We start from the raw sequence: 23,186 nt of genomic DNA, 5'->3' as shown, positions 1-23,186 counted from the left end.
AGCCAGAACAGAACAAAATGACAAGTCACAGTGACAGACACACTCTACTCAGTGCCAATCGAGGCATCTAGTGTATGGTTTTCGTTTTGCCTGCCCCCACTTTAAAGCTGGCAAAGCTGAGGCTCAGAGGGGTTAACCCACGTGTCGGGGAGATCGCACAAGCAGACACTGCCAAGCCGTGATTCCTACACAGACGCGCGTGCTGCCAGGGCCCTCCTGATCGTTGCATTTCCACAAATCTACACGGATTTCTCAAGCATATGTATGTATTCACTTTGCCCTGAAGTAATCAAAGGATTTTTCTGAACTTTGGTAGGAAAGACAAATTTCATTTAAACAGTCTTATTTCATACATGGCTGTGATGACTCACCTGGGAGAGACTAGAGACCTACAAGAAGAAAAGCTGCATTAAGTTTTTTGAATTCAGCTGTCACTAGACTAACTCTGGTCAAACTAATAGGAAACTTCTTAGTCATGCATAAGCAGGCCTTGCAAACATATTCATTAAGGCCCCCAGGAAGTGCGGCTCTTGGCCTTTCTGAGTCAACCAAAGTAGATCATGAATGTGCAGATTATATTATTATAAAAGGTCATAGGTGATATAATTGTAACACTAAACTCCAAACTCATGGTACATAAAACTCCTAAAATTTAAATTAAATGACAAGTTGTTCGTGGTGGGGGTTTGAAAAGTTTCTGAGTTACTTCAGTATCGAAAGGGAAAATGATACTTGTATTTTGCCAAAATGGTCTAATTAGTACTCTTAGAGTTACCATATGATGTTTTGGAGAAAAGAAAAGTTTACAAGTAAGTAAGTTCATTCTTAAGCAAGTGTGAATAGATCCATTAAGGGATGAAGTTATTTATCTAACCCAATTTAATATGCCATGTTTTCTAAAGACAGCTTGGCATGCCACTTTGGCCTAGGATCCCGAAATGCTGACTATGAAAGCCAACAATTGATTTCCAACATTTATAATCAGTGCATTAAAGAACAATTTATACTCTCCATTTATCCCCAGTAACTTGTAAGGGAAATCACCTAATTGAATGCGCCCTTCATGACACTGCTCACCTGCCCTTCCTGGCTCTAAGCCTGCATCCCCGAGCCTCCCTTGCCGCGGGCTACTACCACAGGCCAAGCGCGTGCGCTGTGCGGCCACCCGGTTCCACTCAAATGGTCCTGCCTTGCTAAAGGTAGCTAACACTCTGAGACTCGTGCTCTGGTTTTTGGGGGGCCTTTTCTAACCTGCCTCTTTTCATCATTGCCTTGCTCCTCAGTAAGACATCGTTTCCTGGAAAAGTCTCCCTACTGCCCTTCCTGCTTCTCTGGCATCCATGCTCTCCTGGAATTTAAGTTTTTAAACACAAATGTGACCAGATCGGTCTGCTGCTCCTACACTTAAGGAGTGGGAGGAAGGTGCAGTGTAGAAAAGCAGCAACAAGGAGGAGAAAAACAATAGAACCGCATATCACAGAAGCAAAGAGAGGAGGAAATTCTGCAGAGGAGTGACCAACATTTGGATGTGGTAAGTTTCACGAAAAGAGGTCGAGTCAGCCAAGAGTGGATGTTGTGTGTTTACCAAATCACTTATACCTGGGACCTCACTCCCCAAAGATGGTAGCTAGTTAAATGCATTAAAGTATTTTCTTGGTCTGCCTTATTCCCTAATTTTCAACTTCTGTTTTCGGAAGCTTCATTCCCACACCAAACATGACCTCCCCACCCAGACCCCTCTAGATCCCCACTGCTGACAGGCTAAGGTGAAATCTACTCTCTTAAATCTAGGAAGCCTGCTGGGTTCCGCCCGAACCCACACCCCCCCCCAGTCTTGCATTGGACTGAAACCCAGCGTCAAAAGGAAAGGGAGGTACGGTCACCCTCTGCAAGACAACTCCACCGTAGGAAAGATACATCCAAAGCTTAAATTAAAAAAACAATTTCCAACATAAAAGAACCCATTTTTGTTACATGCTTTTCTTAATTAAAAAAAACAAACAAACCTCAAAGCAATACATAACACAGACTGAAACGTCCAACAGTACCTCCAGCTTTCCTACTTTGGTCAGGGCTCTTCCTTGTCAGCTCAGGCTGAGGACTCTCAAAATAATTCCCTGCTTATAGCCTCTCTCCTATTCTCCTCAGACAATGCTGTTAGGTTCCTTTTCCAAAACAAATTTTGCTGGGATGACTCAAAAATTCTTATTTTAGCTCTCCAGGAAAATGTCTAAGTCCTTGGACAGGTGGTGGTGGTGGAATTTAAGGACGCACACACTTTGGTAAAGCCTAGTCTCTACAAACTCAATGTCCACAATTTCCCCGTGAGCCCCAGCCACCCTGGGCAATTGATCCTTTTCCAGAAGATGCCATCTATGCCACTCTAAGGCCAACACTTGTCATTCCATGCTTCGTCCTTTCTTTTCACTTAAAATCGATATTGGTATTGATGTTAAAATATCAACTTTAGACTGTACCAAGTGAGGAGATCTTAAGTCTCTTTGTTGGCCCAGTTCTTGAAACTGCATAGGCTCAGGAAGTTTCCAGTTGATGAAAATAAAGGGCTCCTAATCTAGCCAGGATATCGTATCTTATAATCAGAAAGATACATTGCATTGTGGTTGATATGATAAATTTGGGTATACCATGAGTTATATCACTTCCCTTAGAGATGTAATAATATGATTGGCTTATGGAAAAAATACCAATCCAGACTTCCAATCCCAACTTTATAAATGTCCCCCAACACAATGAAGAACTTATTCTCCTGCATTTTGGGCAATTACAAATAGAGTCACAATCTAGACAAGACAAGGACGAAATTCAGAGGAATAAAGGAAAGAACACACACAGGCCAAGGGCTGATGCGAAATGATTAAGTAACAAACTAGCAGAAGATAAAGCTATCATCAAAAGAAACCTCATTTCTTGAAATGTACACTTTATGAACTACCAAAAAATGGTAAGGATGGAGACAAAAATGGGGAATAAGGGCGCCTGGGTGGCTCAGTAGGTTGAGCGTCCAACTCTTGATTTTGGCTTAGATCCTGGGATTCAGCCTCGTACTGGGCTCATGCTGATAGCACAGAGCCTGCTTGGGATTCTCTCTCTCCCTCCCTCTCTGCCCCTCCTCCGCCCATGCATGCACACACACAATCTCTCTCTCAGAATAAACATTTTTTTTTTTTTAAAGGGGAATAAGGTCAATTCTGAGCTCTTGTTTGAGAAACCATGACCATTATCATCACTTTTCACGTTATTTTCAAAATTCTGCAGAAAAGTAGCAGCTACTACATGATAAGAAATAGACAACAAAAGAAACTTTATTTAGATGCATTTCAAACAAAAGAAAACCAAATTAACTCAGATTTTGAACTTAATGTGAAAGCAAGTTTTTCATGGAGGGCAGCTACTGTATTTGAAGAGAAAGCCACTTTTATAAATCCAACAGAAATCTTCAAAAAATCCTTTATAAGTTTTGGGCTATATTTTATTTTACTTATTTTGATAAATATATCAAAGCATATTTGATAAGTATGTCAATATATCTGCACTGACAGCACAGAGCTGTCACTCGATCCCACAAACTGTGAGATCATGACCTAAGCCGAAATCAGGAGTCGGACGTTCAACTGACTGAGCCACCCAGGGAGCCCTGGCTATATTTTAAACATCTTTTTTACATATGACATCGAGGAAAATAAAACACAATGGAACTACAGAAAATGCAAGTTCAACTTATAAATAAATGAGTAAGAGAATTATGTTTGAGATTTAAGGGCTAACCTATAGTCTTCTGGAAATGTGTACTTAAACTAATGCTGGGTTCATAAAACATTAAAAACTTACCCCTAAGTAGGCAGTAAAACTATAAAATGTTAATGATGATACTTAGGGGAGTTAAAAAAAGGGGGCGGGATGATAAAGCACTGTTTTTCTTTTCAAAAGAGAGACATAGTCAAAACCTTTGTTATCCATCACTTCTGAATTTCTATGACAATAAGATTACCATAAGGTTGGCCATAAATTTCTTCCAAACTGAATTATTTAAAATAAAAGATGGGGGGTAAGTGGCTGGAAAAGCTGAAATGACTTTAGAAGTGATGAACACATTCTATTTTGTCCACACAGTTCTCATACAAAGAAAACTGACACAGCGTATCCAGAGCAACGGCAGAACAGGGTTGGTGCCCAGACCCAGAAACTTGCACAGCAAACCGAACATGCTTACATGGTGACTGGGCTCCGTACAAACTCCGGAATTCTTCCGTTTTTGTTTTAACAGAATGTTCATCTGTTTGGGCAACAGGGAAAATCCTAACTTTGTGCCTAGTATTCTCTAGAAACTAATCTTTGACATTTCACCCCAAAACAACTATCAGATGCTGCATTTAACTACCGTACTACATTTCCATTATGTGCAAGTTTCCATGGAAATGGGTGGCTCTTTAACATATCAGATAAACATATTTAGAAACAGCTTAACACTCACGGATGCCATCAAATTAGACTCAAAGAACTGGAAGGACCCCGAAAAAGTACTGCTTCCAAGTTATTACTACAGTGGTTATTTGTGCGATGCTCTACTCCCAACAGACCCGGTGATGGAAGCTGCACGCTGCCTTGGTGGCTGGTCTGGTGAGAGCCACAGTGACTGCACGCGGTTCTTGCTCTGTCATCCTTCTCCTGCCTCATTTCTGCTCAGAGTGCAGGGGGAGGGCCAGAGATGCAGGCATCTTCTGGGTCTCTCTCAAAATGCAGAGCCCTGGGCCCCACCCAGACCCGCCTGTTAAGGAGACCCCAGACGTGATTCAGAGGCACCGCAGGCTTAAAAAAATACTAATTTCTTCCCATGATGAAAGGAATACAGCTGGTAAGTGAGCCTCCTCCTTTATGTACTCGAGACGGTTAGTAAGCACTTTCCCTGGTCTTTTGTTTCAGTGAAATAACTAGCCCTCGACTTTTTCTCAGATGTCTTATTGCTGGGATCTTATTCATTTTCTGATACTTTGGGGTTTTTTTTTTTTGTTTGTTTTTAAACTTCACTGAATCTTCTGAATCCTTTACTCTCCTTTAAGATAAGGGAAGGAAAACAGACAGGTATCATACCACGCTTCTGAGCTGTGCAAGGCCCACTATGATAAAAGTGTTACATCTCAGAGTAGGACTCACTCTGAAACCTGTAGTTTTAAAAAAACAAATAAGAAACTCTGAAAATGTACTCAACTCTTATGAAATTTCAAAAACCTTGCTGACTTTCATTATCTGTGAATTAGATAAGAATATTACATAACTTTAAACCAGAATAATCTAGGACAATAAACCAGGACAAAACACTCAGTCTGCAGTAGGGTCCTCACGGAGCCTTCAACCCCAGCTCTTTACATGTGGGCCTCAAGGCCGAATTGCTACAGCTTGTTTTCCAACAAGTTTACTTCCTGGAAAACACCGCGCACACCCTTTCAGTTCCCACACCGCCTTCTGGCTTAGGCTCCCATCTCTCTGCCTGGGGAGCTGCTTTGTTCACCCAACCAGCCAAGCAGGACCATCACTTAGGCCTCAAGTCTGCTTGCAGTTAGTGCACTGCTAAAAACGAGATTATGCAGACGACATAACTGTGACCTTGGCTTTGCAGGGAATAATGGAACTCTCAAAGAGGCAAACACAAAACAAAAACCACCTACGAGCTAAACCTTGAACATCTCAAGCTACTGGTGATAGGTGTGTTTTTATCCACAGAGCAGTTACAAGAGCTGGGGCTGTGGGCCAAAGCAAAATAAAAGCACTAACTTGAGGCTGCTGGACTGAACCGAGGGATCGTGGAATGGACCCCCCGCCTCTGGCAGAGAGCACTGCAAATTTGCTTTTTTAAGAGAAGTTTCCTCAATTTCGACTCTAGATGTTTCACCAACCAAGATCAACTTAAGAACTCCCAAAGCAAGATTACCAAAATACTCAGGGAAACAGGCCATCATGAGGGAGAGTCAATACTGGAGTTAGACCTCTATGAAACCTAGTAATCAGAATTATCAGATAAAGAAATTCAGAAAATAATGATGAATGTAATGCTTAAAGATATAAAGATGGAATCACGAAAATAAGCAAATAATGAGACTGAAAAGTAGACCTGGCAAATAAAACTTTAAGAAATAAAAAATGTAACTGGATTAAACACAGATGAAGAAGTAATTAATGAACTGGATAATAAATTAATTATCCTGATGTACTGAGAGACAAGGAGATAGAAAATACATGGATTAAGAAATATGGAGGGTAGGGGGCACCTGGGTGGCTCAGTTAGCTAAGCGTCCAACTTTAGCTCGGTCATGATCTTGCTGAGTTTGTGAGTTCGGGCCCTGCACCGGGCTCTGTGCTGACAGCTCAGAGCCTGGGGCCTGCTTCGGATTCTGTCTCCCTCTCTCTCTGCCCTTCCCCTGCTCACACTGTCTCTCAAAAATAAATATGTATATCTATAAAAAAAAAAATGGAGGGTAGAATTAAAAAAAAAATCCAGCGTAGAAAGAGAAAGTGTAATATGTCTAACCAGAATCTCAGAAGGAAAGAATAAAGAAAATGGAAAGGGACAGTACTAGAGATAATAACATGAAAAACATGAATCTACGGGGTAAAAACAAGTAAAACATGCCAAATACCAAGCAGTATAAATAAATCCACACCCAGACACACTGTAGTGAAAGTGCAACACATACAGTAAATACAAAGAATATTTCAAAAGCAACAAGAGAAAAGATCACCTACAAAGAAACAAAATTTGACATAATCAGAAGCAAAAAAAACTTAAAACAAGATCACATACCATTTCCTTTTCCAAAAACCTTTTTTAATGGCTTAATGCAAAAGTCTGAATTCTTCAGAGCGTGGTATTTAAGACATTCTTTTTCTTTTTTCTTTCTTTCAAATTTGTATTTAAATTTAAATGTCAGTTAACATATAGTGTAGTATTGGTTTCAGGAGAATTCTGTGTTTCATCACTTATGCATGTAACACCCAATGCTCAGCCCAACAAGTGCCCTCCTTAATATCCATCACCCATTTAACTCATCTCTCCACCCACCTCCTCTCCAGCAACCGTCAGTTTGTTCTCTATCACTAACAGTCTGTTATGGTTTGTTTCCTTATCTCTTCCAACCCCCCCTTCCCAAATGTTCATCTCTTTTTGTTTCTTAGGTATTGAAAACCTTCTATAAATCTATTCAATTACTAATCTACTCTTCCTGCCAAATCTTCCCATACTGCCTTTACTGTATATTTTTTAAGTGGTAATATATATGTAACAGAAAACTAGACTATTCCCCGTTACCCTAAACATACCGTGTTGTTTCTGTAACATCTAGGCCCTGATTATGCTGCTTTTACCCACTGGACTGGCTTCCTGCCATGTCTACCTCCTGAATTACACCTTTCCTTCAGGACTCTGAAGCCTTCCCCAGTCACCCCAGTTGGATGATCTCTTGTAATTTGTTTGATTTCTCTTATACCATTTATAGTACAGTACATACTACCTTATAGTTATTAATGTACATCTTTTATTTTCCAACTAAATTATAACTTTTTAAAGGTATGCCCTAGAAGTAACTGATTTCTGGATTTCTCCCTCCCCTACCCCCTCACCTCCTGTCCAACAACTGACGATTATAGTCTGAATATGTGAAAACTGGTCAGGACCAACTATTTAGAAGGAAAAGATTAATTTTTGGCAGAGGTCTAAAATAAGTTACCGGGGTGCCTGGGTGGTTCAGTCAGGTAAGTGCCCAACTCTTGATTTCGCTCAGGTCATGATCTCACGGCCGGTGGGATTGAGCCCTGAGTCGGGCTGTGCTGACAGCACAGAGCCTGCTTAGGATTCTCTCCCTCCTCTCTCTCTGCCCTTCCCCCGCTCATGTGAGTGCAGATGTGCCTGCTCTCTCAAAATAAATAGACATTTAAAAATAAAATAACTTCCAGAACTCATGAACCACTGTTCTCTTGGAGCTCCTGGGTACTCAGGACTCACCTGTTTTGGCTGGCGAAAGATGCCTGGTCTATAGGCAGGATGCTTTCAGGCCATGGGGCAGTCTGATTTGGGGGAGCTTGTTGTTGGCTATACTGCGGTCCCCCCATATTCATCTCTAATTCAGATGGCCCTAAAGAGAGAAGACAAAAATCAAAAAACTTTATAACCTGTAATCAAGAAAGTGCCTATTTCTGCTATGTAATATATAGAGAAATATCTGGTTTATGGAAAATGAAACAGACAGATGTGGGTGCCTGGCTGGCTCAGCTGAAAGAGCATGTGACTCTTGATCTCAAGGTCATGAGTTTGAGTCCCAAGTTGGGTGCAGGGATTACCTAAATAAATAAATAAGTAAACCTAAAAAAAAAAAAAACAGATGTAATAATATTTAGGTGAAAATAGTAAGATCAAATTTAACAAAGGCAATAAACTTCAAGGCTTTTCACTCACTTTAGGGAACATATAGAGTGGCAGTTCTAAACTCTTGCAAAGAGAACCTTTTATATTCTTCAAGAAACAAGCTTTAGTTTATGTGGGTTATATCTGATTGACACTGTATGGGAAATTAACACTGGAAAGTAGAAAAAACAATTATTCCTTCATTTAAAAATCATTATAATAAATCCACTATATGTTAATATAAACAAGAGATTTTTTTTTTTTCTTTTTTAAATAGGCTTCACACCCAGTGTGGAGCCCAGCACAGGGCCTGAACTCAATGACTGTGAGATCAAGACCTGAGCTGAGATCATGAGTTGGACACTTAACCGACTGAGCCACCCAGGTGCCCTGTAAACCAGATCTTTTAATGAAAAATGAAAAAAACCCTTTTACTGGTATTGTTAACATTAAAATTTTTTTTTATTTTTATTTTTTATTTTATTTTTGAGAGAGAGAGAGAGAGAGAGAGAGTGAGCAAGCGAGCACGCATGAGTGGGGGAAGGGCAGAGAGAGAGGGAAACACAGAAACCGAAGCAGGCTCCAGGCTCTGAACTGTCAGTACAGAGCCCGACAAGGGGCTCGAAGTCACAAACTGTGAGATTATGACCCGAGCTGAAGTTGGACGCTTAACCGACTGAGCCACCCAGGCGCCCCTTGTTTTACATCGTGAGGACCACTTTAATGTCCAGATTGACAGAGGAGAGCCAGAGCATCCTATGTGCTCCCACATTCCACCACACAGCATGTAACTATGAGAGAGGGGAGAGTGAAGAGGGCCGGTAGGGTCTCAGCATTATTATGGAAACAGTTTAGTCTTGTGGACCTCCTGAAAGGCTTGGGGTCCTGGATCATACTTTCAAGAAGTGCTAGATCACTTTTCTTGAACTTTCATTCACTGTAATTCAGTTAGCTCTTCTAGAAGAAAGGGGGTAGAACAGAAAGAAGGCTCAGGCAGGTCAGATGTGCCCTTTCTTAGTTCTTTTTAGAGGTTTAAAGCTAATGGGTGACATGAGATTTTTTAATGATTTTATTGTTGTCATGTGTAGACCAGTCTTCCATTACAAGAGACAACTTTCTGTGGAGTTCATGGCTTTCTGAATTTATTAAAAATCAAAGAAATTCAGTTACACAATAAAGCTCAAAGGCCAGGTGAGGTGCCCTTCAATAAAGAAACATGGAGAAAAAATTAAATTTCTGGATATGAGAGATTTATTAATTATCGTGTGTGTGTGTGTGTGTGTGTGTTTAACTTTTCAAGTAATCTCTATACCCAACATGGGGCTTGTGACCCTAAGAGTCACATGCTCTAGTAACTAAGCCAGCCAGGTGCCCCTTAATTATGATATTTAAATGAATGAATCAATACATTAAAAATTTCCCAGCTGAATTCTGCATGAAAATCTGGTCATTTTCAGCATTTTTCTATAAAAGCCTTTCATAAATTATATGAATTTATGTTTGGAAACCACTCATCAATTTGAAGTACATTCTCTGTAGAAAGGCTATCTGAATGTCACCTCTCAGAAACAATAAGCCAATATGTGCTGAGCAATTACATAACTAGGTAAGAAAGCGGATGCCAGAGATAGGATGAGAATTCTGTGTTGTCTTGTCAAAACAATCCTGGTACCTTTCCGTTAATGATTTAGCTCTTACTCATTGCGCAATATTCTAAGTATATGAAAAAGTACATAAACATGAACTTATCCGAATTATGCTAATGTGCAAGATTTAGAAAAGCTTAATATGTCAATGATTAAGAAAATAATCTCAAGTATGAGTTGTACAGACCATTATTTTTTTTTCAGGTAACAGCTTTACTGAGACCTAATTCACATGCCATACAATTCACCCGTTTAAAGTATATGATTTAGTGGGTTCCAGTATATTTGCAGAGTTGTACAACCATTACCACAATCAGGTTTAGAACATTTTCATTCTCCCCAAACAAATCCACGACCATTAGGAGTCAGTCCCCAGTTCCCCCAGACCCCCAGTTCTAGGCAACCACTTACCTACTTTCCCTACAGATTTGTCTATTCTTGGCATTTCATATAAATGGTGTCATATAATGTATTAGACCATTAATTTTAATAACATGAGAACTGTATCCGAAGAGAATTTTAGTGATCCTCACATTTTGTGAGATGTCCTAGAAGACCTCGTACCTTCAGTGAGGACCCTGAAAAGTCTGGTTTAATAGTCTAGGATGGTGTCCTAAGAATCTGCATGTTAATGTCCTGCGAGCATTCTGATGATCACCCAGAGTCAGGAACCACTGCTGTAACGCTGAGATGCTCCTTACGACCATCATGTATGTAACACTGGCAGTGTGGCACTCTGATTCACTCCCCACGAAAGTTGAAATGAGAGAATTTAATACAAATAAAGCACCACAGAGGTAGTTACTTCTCTGATGTAACTGGGAAACCTTTGAGACTCTAGGATTCTATACAGAGTCCCAGCAAAATCCCACTTACGACAGCTTGACATGGGGGGAATCACCTGCAAATGAGGAGCATGTCTGCAAAGAACTTCTGGAGCGGTTCGTCTCTTCTAAGAAAGCACAGAAATGAAAAGTGCAGAGCACTAGAACTACCTTACCTATATTCATGACCTGAGACTGAAGCATCTGTCTTTGGCCAGGTTGGCTGTTGGGTCTCATGGGGATGCTGGCTGTTGGGTTCCGAATCATACCTCCTTGGATTGGCCGGTTCAGGGCACCGGTGGTAGCAGCACAGGTGACTCTCACAGCAGAACTCTGTGGGGCCCACTCCCCAGATGGCATAGTGGGCCGGGAAGCATTACTACCAATCATTCCTGCAGGCAAGCCAAAGGAAACTGAGAGATGGAGTAACTGAAAACACAGTCAGCATGTATGAGCACTAGACGATCCTACTCTGTGTAAGACCATCACTGTGTCTACACAGCCCAATAGTTAATGCCTTCATTGGGACAGACGTGGACCCTTGGCTAAGCAACAAGAATTGGCAGTTTCTACAGTTTTTCAGAGCACGGACTTGCCACTCTCTATAGTTCGGAAAAGCTGTTAAAATTGTTCCCATATGTACTTAGAAACAGGTGCTGTGGCGTGTGGAGAACCCCAACTTCCTTCCTCAGGAAGTGAATCACATTAGCTGATCTACACGTCAGTGCTTTACTTTCCAAAAGGGAGGTGAGGCTAAGAGAAACAAGGTTTAAACTCATAGTCAATACTCTAATTATAAATCCAAATCACAGAATGTCCCATGAAGCCAACGTCAGATTTTTAAATCCTCAAATCCCTTCCAGGGTACTCTGATTTGTTACGCTTCAAAATTGACCAAGGTAGCCTCTAAACCATTGAGAAATTACACGATCTTCCTACCACGGTTTTTTACAACCAAGGCAAGGGAACTCCTACTTATGGGGGGCTTCAGTATACCTGGACCACCACATTCCTGATTATATAGATCTAGAAGGGGTTAGGGCACATTGGTAAAGATCCCTTTACACCCAAGATATTAACAGTTATTTGGGCCACACACAACAAGAAGAGCACAATATTCCACGCAGGCTCAAGTGTTTGCTCTCTCTGGCCTGGCCCTGGGATGTGGACAATGGCCAAATATTTGCTAAGACTTGATATTCTAAAGGGGATAAACTCCAAGTGAGAACCCTTCGTTTTGAAATGCTGAACGACCGATATATAGAAGTTCTGCTTTCAAATAGATGGCTTGCTTTCATTTACTTTCATTGTGATAACTAAAAAGAGGGTATATTCAAGAAATGGAGAAAACATGTATTATGGGTGGTTTCTCACTGGTGAAATGAGAATGTGCTACATTAGGATGATTAAGAATAAAGGGTGATTAATTAGACTGAAAAGCTTAGAACAATATTATAGTAATATATATTTAAAAAACCATTTGAACATTACATGTGAACTACACAAATGTACTATGGGAGAATAGGCATTTTATTTCTCCAAAAATCGATTACCTAAATAATATAGCAAGATTATATAAAGTCTAGAAAGCAGAAGGAAAAATCACCTATAATTCAACAATAGTAATGCAATCATAATAACTGGGGTCGAAGTCTCTTTTGGTCTCTTTGTTTTTGGAAACGAAGCAGAGGCACTATATGACCCTCACAGTCTAGATCGCCAGGCTGCCCCGATTTGAAAATAGGTGTATCCTTAAATTTCTTCTTCAGATTCCTGAAAGAACTCAGATCTTCCTGTGTTCTGCTAACAAGGAGGCATTTTTAAGAAGTCATTGGCTCCTTTTCTGTTATAGAATGTTGCATAAATATTTTTTTTTATATAACTCAATACTTTGCCTTAAAATATAAAATTAAGGGGCGCCTGGGTGGCGCAGTCGGTTAAGCGTCCGACTTCAGCCAGGTCACGATCTCGCGGTCCGTGAGTTCGAGCCCCGCGTCAGGCTCTGGGCTGATGGCTCAGAGCCTGGAGCCTGTTTCCGATTCTGTGTCTCCCTCTCTCTCTGCCCCTCCCCCGTTCATGCTCTGTCTCTCTCTGTCCCAAAAATAAATAAACGTTAAAAAAAAAAAAATAATGAGTTAAAAAAAAAATAAATAAAATAAAATATAAAATTACTATGGCACCATTTCTGTGAATATATAGATTAGTGAAGTAGTCAGGGCCTGGAGCAATAATAGTTGTTGAAGGAATAAACTATTTTAATATAGCCCAGTACACGTTTCTCCACAAACCGCTTGCTCATCAACAACCGAAAATAAATAAATCCAGCTTTCCCCCTTAAAATTGAGCTCTAAGTTCAATTAGCTGTCTAAAATGGCGATGTGTATACAGAGATGACACACTAAACTAAAAGAAAAAAAAAAACAACAACCACCACAACAAAGAACTAAACACCCACAAATAGAAATTCTTTTTATACTAGCTACTTCTTTCAATGCCTTTGTCTTGAGCACTTCATCTTGACAAAGAAAGCAAGCTGTAAATTGTGAGCAGTTCTTCATTAGAACACTCAGCGTCCTGCTACTGTGTCCGTGGTAAATAGGTACAGGGTACAGGACAAGGTGGTGATGGCAGTCAATGCTGCTAAGATGGTTTCTAGCCTGAAGGAGATGGGAGTTTAGGAACATGGTAGCGGCTGGGACAGCGGTCACCACTTAGGAAACGCGCTTGGGCAACCTGGCAGACACGCTAAGTTGCAGCAGGTCAAGGTCCAAACCAGAGCACAGGCAGTCATGTATCTTTGAAAAGGGAGCCCTGGATCAGGTACGAAAAGGCCAGGCACACTACCATTTAAACTTATTTTTAATGAATAGTTTTCTGAAAAACGGTATCATTTATAGGTATGAAACGTTGCCTGAACTTTAAACTTGCATTCTGAAATTCTTCAAAAACAAGTCATCAATTAAGAGGGAGGCTTGGGATTATCAGCAGATTACATGAGATGCCAGCAACTCATCAAATCATCTTACGCGCACCTCTATGATGTCTAGGACTGTAAACTGGAATAGAAGAAATCAGCCTATGCTATAGGTTAGTGATCAGAAACCCTATGAAAGTAATGATCACAGAATAAAACAGTAAGCTTACTGGAATGCTTTCCAATGCTTCACATGCCAGTCTCACAGTGAAAATTTGCAGAATTTTCTTACGTTCAAATATTACTTTCTAACATAAAAAATTCCATTTGAGAAATTCGACTAGTTTGATGTGGCTGAATCATTACAGAATTAAATAACTCACCAATAAAGTAACAGTGCATTTGAGCCCTTACCTGTGCTACTGTTCCCTAAATTTCCTTGGTTTCCTATCATCCCTTGATTACCCATCATTCCTGGCTGAGGTATCACTGAGTAGGGACTATTGTTTCTGATTGGTGGGAAAGGTCCAGCACCAGTTGGGCTTTGCAATGTGATGTCAAGTGGTAAGTTCTGGTTTGGCAATAACCTGCCCAGTTGCCCTGGTCGTGGGTTATTAAAAGCTAAGGAGAAAACACATGAAAATTGAAGGTTAATATAGGATAATGCAAAATAAAAAGTAACAGAAGCAGTAGGGAAAATGCTGTCGGTAAAATATCAAAGCTCTGCACCTCAAAGACCAAAGGCCTACATCAAAGACAAACTCACGTGGACTCATAATTTAGTCAACAAGTCTCCAACTTAACTCTCAACAATCTTGCAAAAAGAGAGAAAAAAGGTGTCTATTACTTATCATATATTTCCTCCCCAATACTAATTTCTAACATTCAATCGTATTTGCTGAGCAGACCGCTCGTATGGTTTCGTCCCTGTGTTACATTATTTGAATTTAGGAGTATTGTTCTGTCACAGCTATGAAGCTATAAACATGTCCTGCACACAATCCCAAACCTAGACATGTGTGCTTTGGACACATCATTTTCTTAACTGGACTTTCCTAGGAGTAGAATTAGCTTACAAGTATCTATTCACATTGCAAGTTAAATCTTGTAAGTGTGATCTCTGCTACCTGAAGTCGGTATTAAAGCTTTACGGCCCTGTCTAATCTTCTAAATACAGCTTCTTTAAATTCTGGACCTGTTTAGATTTGAAACGATTCTTACAGTTGACCAACAAGAACCCACGGTGCAGTGTGCACTATCCAATCACACAACCAATAGTTTGATAAGAACATTATTAAATTTTACAAGTATACAGATATTGTAAATGACAGTTTATTACTACTTGATTAAACGATATCAAGTATTTCCACTGAATTACATAAGCATAGTATGAAACAGAACATTCAAAATAAAGAAATAAGTTCTTAACAATTAATAACAAATAAAATATTTAGAAGAATTAGGGCTTGGAATGGAAATTATGTACATGCTTAATCATGACTCCCTCAGGTTTTGCTATTCAGTTACTAGTCAATAATCTGATTTCCATTAGGAGGTACAAATGGAGGAGAAACCATGAGTTCCCACGCTGCCCTTCATTAATGCCTCTGGTTAATGAGCATAAACTCTGTAGTATGCTTCTTACTCACTTCCCAACTCTTTGACTTTGTGATCTCCCATGGTTCCTCACTATTTTCCATTCCTCATGAAACAGACAGGTTTGAGAGATAACAAGCAAAAACTATTTTGTTTTACCCCTTTTGGAATAATCAAGAATCACTTGAGAAAAGGTCCACTAATTAAAGATTATTTTGTGATTTGGTTGGTGGTTGCCATTTTTGGTTTGGGAATAAATGCTGAACAACGAATCTGATTGTACTTGACGAGGGAAAAACCATTCTGTTCACCGAGTTAACACTGAAGAGGTCATCTATCTTTCTATAAATTATATCTCTTTGTAAGGGAAAGATATTTTTTCCCATTCAAACTGTTGGACTTTAGGTAACTACTGAGTTTGTAAATTAAGTGGTCATGGTGAAGAAGTAATTCATCTTAAACTCACAAAAATCTAAAATAAAATGTATTTTATCAAATAGTGTAAGGTCTTCAAGCTTTATATCAAATTAGCCAACTTAAAATGCACTTAGAAAACGTTTATGGTAAAGTTCCATTTAAACTGATATTTATAGGACGATTCTTAAGAGATAGGATATTTTTAATATATATAGCCCATTCATGTATGATGATTAAATAGTAAGAATTTTTAATAGCATATCACTCCTAAAAAGTCAGCGTAACTCTCTAATTTTCTATATTTCCAGTATCTAGTCATATCTTAGACATATATAAAGTCTATTTTAAGCTCCATTTCTGAAGGCAGTAGCTAAAATAAAGGGAAATATGACAATCATCTAAAGAACTTTATCTATGTAGGTCAGTCTCCCTCCGTGTTGATTCAATTAACCATAAGAGAATGCTGGAAAGCCATGTTCACTAGAATCCATTTTGAATAGTGTTTTGAAGAACCAGGACAGTAGATGGTGCTATTTGACCACAAAAACATTGAAGTGACTAAGCTGTTTGTATCAGATTTTAATAATCACTGTTTCTAATGGTGATTATATGGGAATTTCTTGGCATAACCATCAATATCTCATACTCACTGCTCTGTGAAATTCGCAATGCTGTTTTCTGGGCTCCAACAGGTGTAACAGGACTGTTCTCAGCTGTGAGTTGCATGAGGTCATTGATGATGGCTTGCTTGTCAACTGATCCAGCAGGGGCGCCGGGCCTCGTGTCTGGGAAAAGCTGTGGTAATTGACTATTCTGCAAATCATCCAAAATCTCTTCCAGGTTGTCCAGCTCACTGCCAGGCTGCAGTTAACAAACGGGAGAGTTTATCCAGTCCTACTAGAGAGTGGGCACCACGGGCGCATCTGCAGTTACAGACCTAACTGGCATACGGCACGGCCACGGCCAAACAAAACATGCTGACGCACGCACATCCCTCAGGCCTAACAAGTTCATCGATCATCTTTTAAAAAATTAAATTGACGAAGGCCAAATAACTTAATCTCTTAGTCCTCAACCTCCTCATCTAGAAAAAGGGAGGTGACTGAATTAGAAAGCTCCCTTCCAGCACTGTGTTTCATTGGCAATTTATAAATTCCCCTTTATTTTATGCTGATAATTCAATTAATCACGAGTATGCAGATTTCTAATTAACTCTGAGTGTGCTATAACTTACAGTCCAGGTCTAGGTTTTGTGGTTAACTCTGCCTAGGAAATCACAACAACAAAAAACTGCTATAAAATGTGATCTAAACTTACAGTAAATCACTATTTTGTAAATGGTCACTTCCTTTTTGGACTTCTTTTTTTCAGAGCAGGGGTAAGACACGAAATAAGCTCAGAGAAACCATGAATAGTTAAACGTTGCCTTTTCAGTTTGACTGGTGTTTTTTTTCCTTGCTTGCACTTTCAGTTTCAAAGGACAGTGGCTTTCTCAGCCACTCACCAGTCTAGGTGACAACATGCAGGGAAGCAGGATAAAACACGGTGTCCCCAAACATAGCCATCTATTAAACCTGACTTCACGGAAGGCAGAAGTAACGTTTCTTAGGGTTTTCCTTTTACCGAAATAATTTCATTTCCATTACAACATCAAAATAGTAAGATAAATATTACCACTATCTCATACCTACTACTCTTCTTCCAAAAAGCTCAACTTATTTTACGTTCTTGTAAGTAGAACCTATCTACGTGCCAAGTATTTAAAATCGGGCTGTTGTGAACTACAAACGAAAGTGGGTAAGTTAAATGTTAGAAGTAGTTTCTAATGAAGAAAAAGTGGTAAGAATGATTTCTTGGATGTGTAGGTGGAAACACAGAAGTTAGGCAATTTCCCCAAAGTCCCTGGGTGGACTTCAAGTCCTTCACCATGACTAAACCCTTTGTCGACACGGGCAATTCAAATGAAATTGTTTACATCTGATACGAGGCACACTTGAAACAAATGGCTCACAGTTTTATTCTATGTAGAACTCCTATTCCCCACATAGAGGCTGGATTTGCTATGGTTTTTGCAATTTATGGCATACGTAATATCTGTATGGGAAGTCTTGGTGGACATATTTCTCAAGTTAGGAAGTGACGTTTTATTTGATTCCTTATTCAGCGTCAACTAGCTTCGTACCACCTTGGAGATCCACTTTCTAGGAAGCTCCCAGTGTGTTGGCTGGAGCAATTACAGACCGTTTTCTAGTTAGATTGGCCATGCATCTCTAACAAAAGATGGAGGCATCAAACACGGGAAAGATACATCTTAGGTACGGGTTAGGTTCCAAAGTTAGCATCCTAAAGCACAGACAGACACAGACAAAATGACCCTTAAAACTCCTCAGGAAGACACCTCAATGCATCACCACGTCCCCTCCCTCTCCACGGGCAACACGGCCAGTTTTTCCTCCAAGGTGAAAGCACACTGGTGTGTCTTCAGCTGAGTCCTAAATGACAGAGTAGGGGCTGTGCCGCATTTAAAACCACGTAGCTACATTTCCACAGTTAGAGCCACAAGAGAACCCAAACCTAGAAAGCTCTTGTCAGCCACCTCAGGATCGCTCTGTAGGTACATACTTATTGGGAAAAACGGTAGGCAAAACTATTCACGCTGCTTAACCATTTCATGGCCACCGCTTCTTCCGAATGAGAACAGACGATTTTATGTAAATCAAATGACATGTAAAGTGACTCCACTGTAAATCTATGTCGTGTTTTTGCTGAATACAAAAGGTGTAAGTAAACATTAGTAGGAACATTTATTTCCCTTCAAGGATAGTGTCTAGAATATAGTAACGGACACTCAAAATCAGATGAGTTCCCTTAACCGTACTAACCCGGAATTTAAGAAAACTGCCCAGGATCAATGAAATTTCCATTAATTTATCACGAAAATATATATATGTTAAAGTTTATTTATTTTGAGAGGGTGAGGGAGTCCCCAGGAGGGGCAGAGAGAGAAGGAGAGAGAGAGAATCCCAGGCTCAAACCCACCATGAGATCATGACCTGAGCCGAAATCAAGAGTCAGATGCTTAACCAACTGAGCCACTCAGAAAAATATTTCATAAAAATGTGTGATAAATATCTTTATAACTGTATCATTAAACCAAAAAGATAACAAAGAGGTTCTAATAAACTGAAGTTTATTGCTGGCCTATGAAACCAAGTTTCCCTACTGTGCTGCTGTCTTGTGTATTTTTTTTTTTAAGTGGCCCTTAAAGCTCATTGTGTGTGTGGGGAGAGGGTAGGGAGTAAAGGAGGTGGACTGAAATAATATGATACTTCTCGAACAAGTTTCACAGATTGTCTTGGATGAGAAACAGCCAACATAAATCGCTTCAGATAAACAATAATAAATAGAAAGTATATTATCCTTAATGGATGATTTTCTATTTGCCCCCAATCCTAGGTATGTATGTATAAAAGAAAGTTTTTACAACGTAGATTTACAACAGCCTGTGTCTAGACTCCTACCTTTCCTTTTGACCTTTACTCTTTTCATGCAAATGGAATTATACTTTAAACCACATCAAACAGAAAAATAACTATCACCCGTTTCAAAGAGTTCTTTTTTTTTCTTTTTTTTTCTTTTTTTAGAGAAAGAGGGGGAGAAAGAGAGGGAGAGAGGGACACAGGGAGACAGGGAGAGAGAGAGAGAGAGGCAGGCAAAGGGAGAGGGAAAGAATCTGAAGCAGGCTCCACACCCAGCACAGAGCCAGATGTGGGGCCCGAGCCCCACGACTGAGAGTCTGGCGACTAACCGAGCTGCCCAGGTGCCCCCCTCATAGAGTTCTAATGACAACATTCATGATTCTTCCTTTGTAACCTACTCTTGTGTCTAATATAATGAGTTGAAAATAAATCTAATGTTATACATATAAAATGTTAAAATATGTTTGGATGGTTTAAATCAATTTATTGGTGTTTAAATTTCAAATAATTAGAAAATTTAAAATTCAGGATTTTCCTTGGTTGATTTTTATTTGTTATTTTCTTAAATGTTTATTTTTGAGAGACAGCACAAGTGGGGTAGGGGCAGAGAGAGAGGGAGACCCAGAATCTGAAGCAGGCTCCAGGCTCTGAGCTGTCAGCACAGCGCCTGATGTGGGACTCGAACCCACAGAACTGCGAGATCATGACCTGAGCCGAAGCTGGATGCTTGACCAACTGAGCCACCCAGGAGCCCCGGTTGATTTTTACTTTTAAAAAGTACGTATTCAAACTGATTTTCAAATTTTAATCTTTGTCATTTTAAGAGCTGACCAAATTCAACTGTGGGTCAGTCTAGTGACTAAATGCTTTTTTGTCTTTAGAAAGCCTTGCAGGAACTTCTTGGTTTCATATTCAAAAGAAATTGGCTCTTTAGATCTCCGTAACTATGGACAGACACTGTTTGATTCATTGAGCTTACATCAGAAGAATGTATTATGCAGTTTTCCCCACTAGAGATAATATTGTTGTGCTTGTGTTTATTTCTTGTTAATTTCTGGAGTACACATCTAACATTCATCTAATTGTCTTAAGTGTACTTTAAATGTTCTTCATCAAGGAGACAAAATTCAGAATGTCTACTATAACCCCTTTGGCTGTTAGGCAATAAAATCTGACAACTATGGCATTTTCTTCTGTAGTCACGTAGGTTGTGGAAGGGACAGATCTGACCACATAAGTTCCTGATCAAATATTTCCCCCTCTTCCCTAAATTTTTTAAGCTTTAGTTCTCACCAAAAGTTCTTCTAGTCCATGTCTACTTTGTCAGGCCTGATTTCTTCACAACAGAAAGAGGAATGCCTTCCTTTAAAATGCTTCGCCAAGATACTTCCAAGTTTTGCTTAGGCATCTATTCGAATGCTCAAATTAGCCACATCAATTTGAATAGTTAGTTTAAACTATTTCAGGCAGAAAATGAGTCAGAAAGATTTTTATAAAAGTTCTACAAAATGAAAATTGGACTTGATTTCTTTAATTTTTCATTTTTCTGGTTTTATGAATTTTTCATGTGTCAAATCAACTTGCTCTCTGAAGGAAATATAAAGAGCACATGCATTTTAATAACAAGTATTTTGATAAGTTACAAAACATCTTTTCAAAAATTTAAATAAGAAGTGCAATTTTACCACATTTGCCTAACAAAAAATTGTTAAGAAATGGTAAAATTGTTAAAAAACGGTTATACAATTCTGCCACATTTGGAGGAAAATTTTCAGGACATTACCAGCTTAAAATATGGTTTGCCTAGTGGTGCCAGATAAGAAGAAATTCCTTTCAGAAATTCCTTATAATTCTGAACCCTCATTATAACCGGCCCAGTAGCATCAGAGAGAACATCAACACACCCCACTAGGCAAATAAGTACACAGCTGAAAAGTTGGGGGGTTCCTGGGTGGCTCGCTCGATTAAACATCAGACTTTGGCTCAGGTCATGATCTCGCGGTTCGTGAGTTCAATCCCCACATGGGGCTCTGTGATGACAGGCTGGAGGCTGGAGATTGCTTTGGACTCTGTGTCTCCCTCATTCTCTGGCCCTCCCCCACTCACATTCATTCTTTCTGTCTCTCAAAAACAAGTAAACATTAACAAAAACAGTCGGTAAACATTTTGGAAATTTTTCTGTCACTGCTTCCTGCTGGTGACGAAATGACGTAGAAACAAATGTTGTTTAAATACTCTGCCCAGTAAAGAGCTCTATTTTAGGTATAATAGCACGATCGAAGTACTTCCTGCCCTTAATAAGTTAGTGGTAGGTTAAACACAAACTTGGTCAATGGCTCTTCTCTGAGTCAAAATAACAAGACAGTTAAGTGTACAACTCGGGCTCCCTAAGAGTTTACCTTATTAAATAAAAAACTTAGATTCCCTGGAAATGAAAGAAAAACCTTCAACAAAGCGGTCCAGCAGTTAAAAGGAGATACAATGAATCTGTTTTGGGAATAGTGAAGGAGAGCAGGAGGCAAAAGAATCAGTGTTTTTTCCTTAAAGTAACGCGTTCTAACTTTGATCTAAATTTAAGTAATGCATACTTCCTGTGGTAACTTTTCTTTTCAAGCTGCAATGTTTTCAATGTTAAATTTGTTCTGCAGTATTTTTTGGTGGAGTTTTATTTTTAAATGGGAGTGAATGGAGGGTGAGGCCAGGGACTGGGTTTCATTAAGAAAAAAATACTGTGGGGGGTGTGTGTGTGTGTGTGTGTGTGTGTGTGTGTGTGTGTCTACACTGCTTTTTGGTCCATCCAAATACTGTGTGTGTGTGTGTGTGTGTGTGTGTGTGTGTGTGTGTGTGTGTGTGTGTCTACACTGCTTTTTGGTCCATCCAAAATAACAGATTTGTGCTGATTACACCCGGGCTTTACGTACCCTAGGTGAGATGATTTTGATTAGAAAAATGTTTCCCCTGAGCAACAATTAGACATGGCAAGTGACTCAAGAACTTTAAAAACAAATTTTTCTTTTCCAGTTTGCCTGAAGTTAGTGTAATCATATACTAAATATAGAAATGCCAAGCAGTGTCCCCCTTCCCTGACCCTCTAAGTCCCCAGGGCCTCAGGCCTGGGATAGAAATAAATCCTGTGTATGGAGGGAGGGGCCAGCCACTAAGCTAAGGTGGCCGACAAGGGTCACCATCTTGGCCTCTAGCATGTGTTAGGGAGACCTGAGTGACAGTATGTGTCTGCCACTCTGAACTGCCACTAGCTCTGTATCTTCTAACCTAGTAAACCTCAAGAGATGAAAACATTTATCGGTGTCAATATAGTTTCACACTATACTTTATCCAAGGTTTTGCGATTACCTTTCTGCTAAAACTTTCAGTTTCCCCAATTTACTTGAATTACAGAATTACTTGCATTACAGAATAGCTGTATTACAGAACCCTGTGCTGACCTCTGAGTTTAAGGATTAATTATCAGAGATGATTATAGAATTAGGCTGTTTCCCTTGTGAAGGACAAAGGTTTAGAAAATCCTACCTGTTTTATAGGAATGGCAGCAGCTGCCAAGACATCAGAGTGAAAGAAACAAAGGAAGCTAAATGCTTAGAACCATGGAGTGAGCCCAGCTAGCAGGGCTAGAAGGGCCTCAGCTTTCCTGATTCTTACTTTCAATCCTAGCCCTGCCCCAGGGCCAGCCTCTGCTGACTCAGCGGACTTCAACATTCTAGCAGGGAAGTGGTGCTCTCTCCTCTCCCCATCCACACCCAGTCCCCCAACATGGCGTGTCACACAAAGTATCCCCTTGAAAACCAAATTTCAAGACAAATTAGTGAACTATTTTAACTAGAAAGGCCTATGCAGCTTCTTCACTTGTTAACCAGTCAGTTAAAAGGTTTGAAGTAC

At 39.7% G+C, this 23,186-nt stretch overlaps 1 protein-coding gene across 12 annotated transcripts in view; it reads right to left on the bottom strand.

Moving 5' to 3' along the window:
• The window catches only part of NCOA2 (nuclear receptor coactivator 2), a 292,908-nt gene that overhangs the window by 21,488 nt on the left and 248,234 nt on the right, over positions 1–23,186 (bottom strand). For 11 of the 12 annotated variants that reach the window (XM_086695674.1, XM_086695669.1, XM_086695666.1 and 8 more), the window contains 4 exons: positions 16,461–16,671; positions 14,212–14,418; positions 11,060–11,275; positions 8,015–8,144 (listed from right to left, as the gene is read on the bottom strand). In XM_086695674.1, coding sequence (XP_086551800.1) covers positions 8,015–8,144; positions 11,060–11,275; positions 14,212–14,418; positions 16,461–16,671 — 764 coding nt within the window. The remainder of the gene's footprint in view (positions 1–8,014; positions 8,145–11,059; positions 11,276–14,211; positions 14,419–16,460; positions 16,672–23,186) is intronic. The other variant, XM_086695678.1, reaches the window with a different exon arrangement.

Source organism: Puma concolor, chromosome F2 (assembly GCF_028749965.1).
Source record: "Puma concolor isolate L17-30 chromosome F2, mPumCon1.1.hap2, whole genome shotgun sequence".
NCBI lineage: Eukaryota > Metazoa > Chordata > Mammalia > Carnivora > Felidae > Puma > Puma concolor.
This window is presented reverse-complemented; position numbering and strand designations above follow the sequence as displayed.